Source organism: Lissotriton helveticus (assembly GCF_964261635.1).
Source record: "Lissotriton helveticus chromosome 1_1 unlocalized genomic scaffold, aLisHel1.1 SUPER_1_unloc_9, whole genome shotgun sequence".
Classification (NCBI taxonomy): domain Eukaryota; kingdom Metazoa; phylum Chordata; class Amphibia; order Caudata; family Salamandridae; genus Lissotriton; species Lissotriton helveticus.
Window position 1 is genome coordinate 4,708,413 of NW_027611736.1, and position 13,439 is coordinate 4,721,851.

The 13,439-nt window shown below is 43.3% G+C and overlaps 1 protein-coding gene across 1 annotated transcript; it reads left to right on the plus strand.

Moving 5' to 3' along the window:
- Window positions 1–296: 296 nt before the first annotated feature.
- Window positions 297–1,870, plus strand: LOC144806578 (uncharacterized). The gene has a single exon (XM_078672912.1). It carries the CDS (start codon window positions 542–544, stop codon window positions 1,508–1,510), a length of 969 nt encoding a protein of 322 aa, XP_078529038.1. The 5' UTR covers window positions 297–541; the 3' UTR covers window positions 1,511–1,870.
- The last annotated feature ends 11,569 nt before the right edge of the window (window positions 1,871–13,439 follow it).

Below are 13,439 nucleotides of genomic sequence, written 5' to 3' on the forward strand. Positions count from 1 at the left end.
ATATCATTCGACATGTCAAAACAATTTGTTTTTAATTCTTTTACGGTCTATACAAAATGTAAATAGATTTATCATTTTATGTTACTGATATGAGTGAGTGCACACTTATTGTTAACATATCAATCTGCTTTATTTTATGTTGGTTTCATTTATCCTTGCCTCAAAACACTACCAACTCTATCTCATCAGAAAAGTACATGCATTACTTCCAGAATGCTGCCATTCACTGTTAAATAATTTCGTTAAAATTAGTTTACACCTTGAAAGATATTTCACTTTAATTCTTTTTTTTTTTATATTGCAGGTGGCTTCAAGTGTGGACAGGAACAAAACTTAAGGATTCTGTCATTTGCTGCAAATAGACTACAAAGAGAGAGATGTTCCAGAGATTTTAGAAGAAACCAATTTCTAAAAGCTGGATTTGGCCAGGAAGTAACGACAATACAGAGCAGAGTCGCTGACTGATTGTAAATGCAGTTTCTGGATTCTCTCTAATTTCTTATGTTAATGAACCCTTAAGTTGGGGGCAGCAAGGACACACATGATCGAGGAGATGGAGGGTTTTGTGACTGTAAAGCAAGAGCCAGAACAACAGCACAATTTGAATAAAAAAACAGTGTACATTATTTATAAGACTGTGCAGATTGCCGAAGTAGTGTACCCATGCACTTCACAAGAGACAAACCTAGCTTGTAATTTGAACAGGACAGTACAGAAAAAGAGGTGCACAGGAGAGATACCTTATCAATGTTCCGAATGTGAGAAAACCTTTACTCAACAATCCTACTTGACTCGACATATGAAATCGCACTCTGAACAAAAGCCTTATCAGTGCTCTGATTGTGAGAAAAGATTTAGTCAAAAACACTATCTGACACGACATGAAAGAACACATTTGGGACAAAAAATATATCAGTGCACTGAATGTCCAAAAAGTTTCAGCAAAAAAGTGAGTTTAATTCAACATGAAGGTGCACATGCAGGAGAAAAACGGTATTTGTGTTCTGAATGTGGTAAAACATACCGTCATAAAATCAGTCTCACATTACATGAAAGATCACACTTGGGACATAAACCATATCAGTGCACTGAATGCCAGAAAAGCTTCCACGATAAAAGTACTCTTGCTAAGCATGAAAAAATTCACATTGGAGAAAAGCCATATCAGTGCAATGAATGTCAAAAATGTTTTACTAAGAGATGTAGTCTAACTCAGCATGAAAAGACACACACCGGAGAAAAATCCTATAAGTGCACAGAATGTGAAAAAAGCTTCAGTCAGAAAATCCATCTCATACATCATGAGAGAACCCACACAGGAGAAAAGCCCTATCAGTGTGAAGAATGTCAAAAACGCTTCAGTCAGAAAATTCATCTGACCCAGCATGAGAGAACTCACACAGGGGAAAAACCCTACTGGTGCAGTGAATGTCAGAAAGGATTCAACCACAAAATTAGCCTGACTCACCATGAGCGAACGCACGCTAGTCACGCCTCTGCTCAGGAATGATGTTCATTCACATAATTCCATGTAAACTAAAAGAAAGTACAACATATGGACATTAACCTGAACTGAACCCCTACAAGTGATGTGAAATCAGTCTTACTGATGAGATAGCATGGAATTGCCCAAAAACAGTTAGCAGTGCGCTGCAAAACCAAGCGGCTAGTCATAACAGTGTTTGAATGTATGATTAACTCAGTCTGCCTAGGCGTATGAGGGAGAAAATATCCGGTTTGCATGAGAAATAATATCTTTGAAAAGCTAAAGTGAGAATGGTAATCTGACTTAATGGGTGAGCGCAAATCTACCTTAGTTGCAAACCTGTTTAAGGTGGAACTTGTAAGGGCTTTTTTTTTTATTACAAAATCCCCCAACGCCACTGCATTCCCCCAATGCCCCCGCCTCCCCCAACGCACCCGCATCCCCGACGCACTCGAGTCCCAATGCACTCTCACCACACACCCCATTCACCCCTAATCACACCCCCCCACCCACACACATCCCACCCTCAACACATATCCCACCCCCAACACACTCACACTGTTTTATTAACATTCCCTTGCCAAACGTTCAGCAGATTGACATAAAATAAGTTGCAGTAGTAAGAGAGCTGCTCCCTCCTGTGAGTTTGCTCTTGGAAAAGATCAAGGCGATTACATATATAAAAAAGAAAATTGTGATGAGCAAAAAAGTGGAAGCAGTTAACTGAAATGCTCTTCTCTAAATTCCTACAACAAGCTAATGAATGAAAGCCAACAGGGTAATTTAAATGTGCTGCTATTCAAAAAGCCAAAGAGACTCTAGCCTTGGGACGTTGTCATACTAGTAAAACAAATTGAAACCAGTGAAATGATTTAAGCTGATAGTTATTGAAACGTCCTGACTCTGGTGAACAGTATATTAATGTGGCAAGTTGTGTATGGACTCTAGTGTGGGAATTGTATAATATGTACCAGAGAACAATGCATGGAGATTTTTTGAAGAGTGTCAAATGTTGGAATATGCCTTTAGGGACAAAAAATGAAAAATCACAAACCATTGTGACCAAGCGTAATCGATTGCGACCAATTGTCGCCCAGTATGGCCTATTAAAACCACTTCAAAGATATTGCCTGTGAAAGTGAAAACACAATCAATTCTACGAAAGTATCTATTTTTGCACGGATGATATTGATGCTATTGTATTCTTCCTCATGGAATCTTTTGTTATGACTCCTGCTGTGTGTAAAATGAAAGCCTATTCAGAGACCTGAATCAGAAGAAAACATAAATAGTCTATCTATAAAGATGAAATCACGCAAACATCTGAAATATGGTAATATTGCCCCTGGGCACAAATTAAGAAGTGCAGGTGTTTGAAAAAGCTACTGCAAAACTGATCCTAATGTTTAATAGTGCAGAATAAAAATGGTCCGTCATTTTTCACGATAGATGCAACTTTGCCTCGGGGGTGGGGGGTCATCCAGCACCAACAACCCAAACTGACATCTGTTACCAAAACCCAGAACTGACATTAGACACCAACAACCAGTACTCACAATAAGTTAACATTTTCCAACAACCAGAGCTGACATCAGTCAACAACATCCAGCACTGACATCAATTATCAGCATTCATCAACTGATCCGTGAGTGAGACTGAGGCCCGGCTGACTGACAGTTGTTGAAGCTTAACTCACTGGAAGCTAAGGTAGAAACCATTTTTGCAGTCTGGCCGTTTCTGGCCCCAAAACATACTTTTACATATGTACAAAACATACTTTTACAGATGTACAAAACATACTTTTACACATGTACAAAACACAAGTTGTGATTCGGTAGTACATTTCTGAATTTCAATTTGTCTTTGCGATTCAGTATTTGAAAGCGGCGTGTTTAGGACGTCCCTCCCAAATACTGAATCTGAATGGGATGTATGAATGTTTTGCTACCAAATTACAGTTGCATAATTTTCAAGTTTTACTGACTCCTTTAAGGAGGTGTTAACCCATTCACAATGGGACCCCTTCCCCTTTGAGAATAAAAAAAGAATATATTTTAACAGCATGGAGTGGTCCTATGGGGACCACTGCCTAATCTAAAAAAAAAAAACAATTAAACTTCAAGGTTTTTTTTTTTGAAAATGCATCCTGTGTTCCTTTAAAGAAAATGCATTAATAAGCAATCACAGACATGGTGTTCTATAATGGCTGCTATTCCCACTGGGTCTCAAACTGCGACTTACCTCATGAATATTCATGAGATAGGGAGATTTGCAACAACCTAAGAATCGCTGAATAAAACTGAAAGAATTTCATACATTTGGGATAGCGATTTCCTAATTGTGATTCACAGAGAACCGCAATTAGGAAATCGCTATCCCTAAAATCTGTACATATGGCCCTAAGCTGCTTTTTATATCACCTGAACCTGCTGAAAATACCTGAAATACATCAATTTATGTTGTTCTTGAATCCTCGGGTGATTAAGTCCACACATCCATAAATGTTCGCTTTCATTGGTTCAGGCAAAGTGATCTACTAAATCATGGCGGACAACTTATTGGTGGTCTGCGTTTGCCTGCCCCCAGTCCCTTCTCAAAGCAGTGTTAGCGCTGCAGCCTGCTAAGTATAAGGAGTTAATTACCAGGGCCTGTTCACCCTCAGTTACAGAACTCTGTAATGTGCCGAAATAAAATTAAAATGTGTCTCTGAGGCAAAGTCTTGTCACTCATGTTCAGTTAAAAATAAAATGAAAAGCTCAGGAAGCTCACAAGAGCTGAGACATTCACCGGAAGGCTGTAAGACTCTACATTTGGTAACCAGACAGTATTCCGAACATCTTGGCTTCTGTGGTGTGGCTTGGAGTGACCGTCCTATAAATCTGACTCCTCCCACATACTCTGAAATTTTTTACTGATTTTGGATATCACAGACCCTGAACATGGGGATTGTTTCCACTGTAAAACAAATCCCACTCATCACCCTTTACCCTGGTTTTTCTGCATAATGCCAGAAGCTGAGCAGTATACATTATCCAGTCTAACACGATGAAGGTTGTTTAACTAGGGTTTCTGCCCCCCATTCTGTGTTATGTAATATGCTTTTCCCTGTGTTCCTCCTTTGTTTTGTAAGCCTTTCTGTTGTAAAGCACAATGTTTTCATTTCAGTCCTTCGAAACAAATAAAGCCTAGAAATTATACTTTGTCAATGTCGTGTATAAAACACAACCACCCCTTGAAGGCATCAACATGGAGGGAAACCATTTCCATTGCCCTATTTGGATCGGAGAATTATTTCTATTGTGACACTCATTCTGTCTGCACACAAGAAGATCCCTCATTTGTGGCACCTCTTCAAGATCTTGTATGATCACATGTATTGGTAGACTGCTTCCTTCAATGCTGGAGATGTTCTGCTACTGCTCCCTTAAAGCATTCGCTGCGTTTGTCGGCCAACAGCCGTTGCGAGCAGTACCTCGGTAGTGCCGCCCACTCAGCTAAACTGCCGCACTGTGTCGGAATTGCCGCCGCAGTTAAGCAGTTAAGAAATACATTCACTGGACCTCTTTCCACTGTTTCTTTTGAGGAGAGCTCTGTATACTGTTGTCTTATAGGTGCATCTGCACAGCTGCGGGCATGCCATGATGTGGCCGGGGCACCAACTTGCCCTAGGATCAGTTAAATCACCATTGTTTGTCCCTTTCAGCTAGCTTGTAGATGCATAGCCCAGACATCCTTTTGCTCTACATACCACGGCCCTTCTAAAAACAAATGCTAACATTTTGATGCTACTAAACAAAAGATTTGCATCTCTGAAAAGCTTGGACGTGTTTTAACTCTTTACAGCTTGACTTAGAGTTACTCACCGGTGTACTCTAGTTCTCCTTTTACAAGCTCCTGCTTGGCCCGCTGGCATTTTAAGACTAGTTTGGACCCAGAAGAGAGAAGAGTCCCTGCTAGAGTCAAAAGGAGGTTGTTGCATCGAGAGGAACATTGAAAAGGGTCTCTCCCGATGTGCCTTGAATCTTTGCCTTCAGGGCTTGATTCTGATTCACAGGATTATTTCACCAGATTATGTTGCAAACACTGTCGGTTGGATGAAATTGCTTCAAGAAGCTGTGAGATGAGATGTTGTAAGGGTTTTGTAACCAAAGGAGTACAGATGATCACAGAATACCCCCGAAAGGGCTGTAGGTTTGGCAACTCCTGGAACTCTCCTGAAGAGGAGAATTATGTTAAAATGGCTTACCCATTTTAGATCAGTGACAACATGCAAGTTGAGCCACGATCCACCTCTGTGCCAACTTTGAGCCAAGCCAACAGCTTTGCTTCTTTGCCAATGAGCTGCCAGGCACCAGCAACAGTTTTAAATGATGGACTCCATCTGTGATGCAGAGGGCCATACTGAATGGTGCTCGTTCCCACCCACGTCTTCAACATCAATCAAAGGGGCGTTCAGTCCACAGGGCCAGTAGCCGCTTCCACTCCTTTCACAGAGATGCGGCTACTTTTTTAATCATGTTGTTTGGCACCTTTGAGCTGAGCTGCAAGCACCTATATGCTGCCTGGCTACTCTCTGCCACCCACACCCAGATTGAATACCCCCTCGTTTGGCCAAATCTTTTCCCCCAATCCACAGGACTACAGTTCGACCTGAACAACACTCCCCAGCAGAAGTGCAAATGCGCTTTACTCCCATAATATGTCTGTAGGTGGTAACCCCGCGTCAGGGGTTGTTTTTATAGACATTTTTAAATTTTGAATCCTAAACATGAGCTCCAGGAGTGTTATTTTTATTCATTCATTTTTTTCTCCTGCTAAATTTTAATTTGGCCTGGAATATTACATTCTTTATTTCATCACTGTATTATTTGTGTTGGAGATAACACCTCTAACTACAAACACCCACCACTCCCGGAGGAAAGAAGAATCATAAGGTTTTTATTGTCCTAAATCTCACCATGTGGCTAGTTCTGTTCATTCTGATTTGACACTAGATAGTCACCAGATCAATCCTATTGAGACATTCCTCTCGTTGAGCTGCCAGCAACCCAAGAATCCTCAGGAACGCACAACGCGTAATATTTCCCACAAGTCACTAGTTCCGTCCTCACAGCCCTAACAACGCTACTCAAAAGGAATACTATTCTCAGAACCCACCTCTCGAGTACTTGCAAATTATAAGTGTGATTATTAGTCGGATGGTAAGTGGATATTACTGGTCAGGTCGTCTAACACTACTTCAAATCATTGCAAAGCACCACATTTCACATCTATCTGTGTGAACCTCACTGTAATATATGTAGGATTTGGCAAAGTTTTTGCGAATTCTACTTATTCCTTAATTGTGACTCACAATTTGCGAGTCGCAAATAAGCAATGGCTTCCCATTCATTTCTATGGGCCTAGAGGCCAATAGGAATGAATTGGAATTGCATGCACAATTTGTGAGTACCCAATAGGTACTCGCAAATTGTGCATGTAATTTCAAGGGTGCCAAAAGGACACCCTGTTGCACCACTGAAATATGTGTGTATTCACATCTGGTGCACATACATGCCCTAAGAAAAATGCTAAATTGTACATTTTTCTAAGGATTTGCAATTTATCACCAACGTTAAGTTGATGGTAAATTGTGATTCCTTAAAGCAGGGTCGCAATTTAAAAAGCGCTTCCTACATTGCATTTATGCACAAAATAAATAATCTCAAAGATTGTGATTCCCTTTTTTGCACTTGACTTTTGGGATGATACATCCCAAAAGGCATTTTCCCGTTTGTAAAAAGGGAAAAAGGGCTAATTCTGTGAATGGGTCCATTTGCGAATGGGAAAATGCTTAATACATCTGGCCCATTGTCTCTCCAGCACCTTATGCAGGCCCATGTGATATCTGCGCCATTAAACAAATAATGTATGACTTAGTCATGTGGATCAATTGAAGATAATTAGCCCTTCTCCAGTATTACATCTTTCATAGATTCACATGCTTGTATCTTCCCCGTCGTCATGGTGGGAGTCTCACGGTAACAGAATGACCAAAGCAGTATCATAGAGAAGAAAAACTGCATAGAAAATCCCATTGGGACTGTAGCATTTGGTAACCAGACCATCTCATTATTTGGTCCAAAAGTCAGCCAATCAGCATTGCTGCCCTGCCCTCACACTCCCCAGCAGAAGCTTCCTGCCTCAGATTTCCAACCGCCTTCGTGTGAGAAAGGAGTCTCCCTGAGCTCTGCTCAGTTTACTGTTCCTGAGTGAACTATTGACCTTTTGCTTCTTATATCCTGACTACTGGATTAAGGTATTGTGTGTGCCTATATTCTTCAATATGGCTGAAAGCTCTAAAAAGAGGCTGTTCAGGCCTTGCAGATCCTGTGGGAAGGCCAGGCTTTACTCCGAAGACCCTCATAAGGACTGCCTATACTGTCTTCATCCTAAACATGTTCCTAAGGATTGTAAATACTGTAGAAATTTTCCTGTCAAAACACTTAGAGACAGAGAGGCTCGCTTGCTGTTATGGCTTCAGAAGAAGAAGGCCATATCAGACACAGATTCTGGGGAGGAATCTTCTAAACTGACACCTAAGAAGAGAAAGGCCTCCATTTCTGAGGAGAAAGTGGAGCCTAAAAAGAGTAAATCTAAAGAGAAGGCACTGTCATCTCTCCCTATTACTCCTCTGAAGAAGTTGTCAAATCAAAAAGGCTCAGGGTCTGCTCCGTCGACCTGTTCCCTAGCTTCTGCTTCAAAATCTGTGGAAAAGTCTTCAGCTCCGTCGACGACTGCACTGTCGACGACGACTTCGTCGACGACGATGGCTTCGTCGACGACAGGATCTAAAGCAGCGTCGACGACGACAACGTTGACGACTACAACGTCGACGAGTAAGATTATTCCGTCGACGAAGAGACCGTCGACGACGACGACATCGTCGACGAAAGGTTCGACGACGAGGATGTTGACGGGGGCCGACGGTTCCATCGACGACGGTTCCGTCGACGAAAATCATACTGACAACGGCAAAAGCTTTCAAGTCACCACAGTCGAAGACTATGATTTCTATCCAGTCTTTTCAGTCGTCCAAGGGTTCGGCGACTATCAGCAAATCTGCGGAATTCACATCATGGACGAAGATTTCACCTCTACCACCATCTTCTTTGTTGGAACAAGACTCAGATGGTGAGGAGTCCTCAGGTGCCGCCTACAGTCCTTCACAGCTCCAAATAAAGAGCCAGGACACAGCCGAAGAGGAGTTTTTTTCCTTCAAGGACAGAACTCAATCTTCTAGATATGAGTCTTTCCAAGACACATGTGAGTATAATGAGGAGGAGGACCATCAAGAAGAATCACGAGAGGAAGAGCGGCGGGAGACAGTTTACATACTTGTATCTCTTGTATCTGACCTCAGATTCATGATAAACGACTACTACCGTCGTTTCCCGGAGGCAAACGCACCTCAATCAGCTACGCCGATAGCTTCTTCGGAGCCACCACAGACAAAAGCTACCACTCAAGAGCAGGGGGTGAGATCACCGCCAGTGGTTACAATAAGAGATGATCTCTCTGAATCCGATGAGGATGAACAACCTGAAGAAGGGGAACTTGTTCATGATGCTTCGGGGCAAGAATGGAATGAATACATATTGCCATCTGCCCCGTCACCTTCCCCACTGCCATCCACCTCCCCTCCTCAAGACATCGGAGGGTTCCACGACATCATGGAAAAGGCGGCAAAGAGGTTTAAACTAGATATGGAAGTTAAAGAAACAGACTGTTTCTTGTATGATTTCAAGGACGATGCCAGGAAATCAACTCGATCGATTCCAATTATCCCTCATGTTTGGGAAGAGGGCCTAAAAATTTTAAAGACACCGGCTTCCATAGCGGTTTCCGTTCCAAGGATCAAAAAGAAGTATAGAGCACCAGAGTCTGCTTCAGCCTGTCTAATAGGACACCCCAGGCCGGAGTCAGTTGTGACGCAGGCGGCGCAGAGAAATTCAAAGAACCCGGTGGCTACTTCCTTGGTGCCACCAGACAAAGAAGGAAGGAGAATGGATGGTGCCGGTAAGAGGATTGCTGTCATGGCAGCCTCTACTATTAAGGCAGCCAATGCTATGGCCCTTATTAGCCGTTTCAACAGACAAATGTGGTCAGATCTGGCACCCATACTGTCTGCGCTACCGGAAGATAGGAAAGAGGAAGCGGCGGCCATCCTCAAAGACGGAGCAAAGTCTGCGGCTGAATCTATTGACATCGCCATGGACGTTTCATCTATGGCTTTCAGACAGATGGCTGGGGCAGTTTCGCTTCGCAGACAAGGCTGGCTTAAGGCAACCTCATTTCGCCCGGAGGTGCAAGCGAAGATTGTGGATATGCCATTTGATGGCGAAAGTTTGTTTGGGAAACATATAGACGAGGCGCTACAAGGCATCAAATCTGACACAGATACTGCTAGAGCGCTGGGATCTCTTCAACAAGGACGGTTTCAGTCCTTTCGTAAAAGAGGTACAAGAGGCCAATTCAATCAGAGATCCTCATATCAGACCAACAGATATCAGCCGTATAACCAACAGAATTATCGGCAATACAATTCAAACACCCAGTTCAAGCCCTACAACTCCTCTTACCAGCAGCAATCTAGGGGCAAATCTGGCACCAGAGGGAAGAATCAACAGTCTAATAGACGTCAATGATTTCAGGCTGGCGCTCCCCACAATGCAGATCCCGGAAAACGACCACTATCTGTCTCAATACTTCAACAACTGGAACTCCATAACATCGGACAAATGGGTTTTAGATGTCATCAGCAGGGGTCATACCCTGGAATTTGTAGAAATGCCACCGGATCATCCCCCGGTGCTCAGACTCTCTCAACATCGTCAGGAATTGCAGAGGGAGGTACACTCGCTTCTGCAAAAGGGAGCCATAGAAGAAGTGCCACAACATCTCAGAGGGAAAGGCTTCTACTCGCATTTCTTCCTCATCAAGAAGAAACAAACCCTAAAATGGAGACAGGTATTGGATTTGAGGGATCTAAATCAATACATAAAAAAGATTCCCTTCAGAATGCTGTCATTGCAAGAGATCCTGCAAATGTTAAAAGAACAAGACTACATGGCGTCTTTGGATCTCATGGATGCGTACTTCCATATTCCAATTCATTGGAAGCACAGAAGATATTTAAGATCCACTTTCAATTCAAGGTCCTTCCATTCAGCCTCAAATCGGCCCCGAGGGTGTTCACCAAATGCATGGCCCCGGTGGCGGCCCATTTAAGATTGCAAGGGCATTACATTTATCCATATCTGGACGACTGGCTAGTGACAGGTCCATCATTCAGAGAAACAGCAAGGTCTCTCCAGTGCTGCATTCGACTGTTTCGGCGCTTGGGACTGCGGACCAACTTGGAGAAGTCCTCGCTGACTCCGGCCCAGGGCATTCACTTCTTAGGAGCGTGGATATGCACCAAGGCAGTGAAAGCTTATCCTTCCAAAGAGCGGATGAGAAAGATAATGGGTCTTGCCACGGCCCTGCAGACAAAAAGGTTCACTTCTGTGAGAATGTACAAATCCATGTTGGGGATGATATCTTCTTGCATCCCACTGGTACCAAATTGCCGTCTTCGAATGAGACCTTTGCAGGAGCAACTGGACGAGCAGTGGGTTCAGTCCAAAGGAACCTTCGAGGATCGCATTACCATCACGAACCGTATGAAGGTGGCCATGTCATGGTGGAAAGCACAGAAGAACTTGGATCAGGGCTTAACCTTTGTGCCTCAGAATCACAATTACGTGATGACGACGGACGCCTCTTTGCAAGGATGGGGTGCACATCTTCAGGAGCTGGAGATTCAGGGCCTCTGGTCAGACTGGGAGGCACAGCTTCACATAAACATGTTAGAACTCAAAGCTGTGTTTCTGGGGCTTCAAGCCTTCCTACCCAGGATACGACGCGCATCGGTGCTTATTCAAACGGACAGCACCACGACTATGTTTTATCTGCTAAAGCAGGGAGGAACAAAATCCAAACAACTGTCGATGTTGGCGCAAAGAATCTGGAAGTGGCTGATAATCCACGGCATTTCAATTCAAGTGCAACATATACAGGGCGTCCTCAACACACGGGCAGATGCCATGAGTCGCACACCGAATGTGACGCATGAATGGGAACTGCACGACGCTCAGCTTCGCAGACTGTTTCAAAGGTGGGGCACTCCCACATTAGACTTGTTCGCAACCAGGGACAATTAAAAGTGCGTCCAGTTTGCGTCTAGGTACCCTCAGCAAGATTCCAGGGGAAACGCATTCCACATGGATTGGACGGAAATGTTTGCCTACGCGTTCCCTCTGTTTCCACTGATACCGCGAATACTTCGCAAAATACGGTTGGAACCGTGTCATACTAATAGCACCAGCCTGGCCGAGGCAGGCATGGTATTCAGAACTGCTACAGATGTCAAAGGGCAACAAACTACAGTTTCCGACATTCCAGAACCTCATTTCCATGAAAGACGGTCAGATTCTGCATCCGGACCTACAATCGCTAAAATTGTCCGCATGGAACCTCATGAGCGGGAATTCCAAGACTTAAACATTCCTCAAGAATGCAGACATATTCTGTCACAAGCCAGGGCTATGTCAACCAACAAGACATATGCAGCAAAATGGACTCGTTTCTGTCACTGGTGTGACAGTCAAAACTTACACCCGTTAACAGTACACCCTGAAGGTATTCTACCTTACCTGTTGTCACTATCTAAGGCAGTGTTACCAACAACAAGAGAGTGTTAATACAAACATCCAACACAGTAGGCAAATAATAAATTAAACAAGCACTACTGAACTTTTAAGAGAGGGAATTATTAACAGTAGGAAAAGATAGGGTGCACGTGCTCAAAGTATTAGCTAAAAAGAACCCTCAGGCCCCAGTGGAACACTGGTAGCCAGTTGTTATCTAAGGCAGGTCTGTCGCATGCCTCGGTGGAGGTACACTTGGCAGCAATATCACGCTTCCGGAGAAAGCCAACGAGCCTTCTCTCTGGTCCTCCAGGCTAATAAAAGAGTTCATTAAAGGACTTTTTAGAGTTTTTCCACCCATTCGGCGCCCGCCAGTGCCATGGCACCTCAATACAGTCCTGTCACAACTTATGAGGCCTCCGTTCGAGCCTATCCACAACACAGACTTACAGTTCCTATCATGGAAGACAGCCCTGCTCCTTGCCTTAACATCAGCAAGGAGGGTTAGCGAAATTCAAGCCTTTTCAGTGGAAGAACCCTTTTTACAATTTCGCCAGGACAGGGTTATATTAAGGACAAATCCAACTTTTATACCCAAAGTCCCTACGTCTTTTCACCTCAACGAGCCTGTTATTTTGCCTACCTTTTTCAGCAATCCCTCATCTGAAGCAGAAAGAGCATTGCACTCTTTAGACATTGCTAGATGTTTGAAGTTCTACATTGAACGAACAAAGACATTCCGCAAATCCAAACAATTATTTATTGCTTTTGAAGGCCAAAGGAGAGGCCTTCCTCTATCAAGACTGAGTATTGCAAGATGGATATCTTCGGCTATACTGAAATGTCATGAGAAAGCGGGAAAGCCGCTCTTTTCTAAAGTGAATGCACATTCCACAAGGAAGATGGCGACATCAATGGCCTTATTCGCAGGAGTGTCGCTGCCAGACATCTGCAGAGCAGCGACGTGGAAGAGTGTGCACTCTTTTACCAAGCACTACTGTCTGGACACTGCATGGAAAGAGGACACGGCAGTGGGACAAGCTGTTCTGAAACGCCTATTTCAATAAGGTATAATTTGATTATCTGCTAATTTTTTTATACAGTAGTTTTGACTTATGTTTGCATGTATATTTATATATATCTATATATCTCTGCATTCTTAGTATTATTTTGATATGTATTGGTCTAACATTGCTTTACTGCAGAGCTTCCTTCTGGGTTCT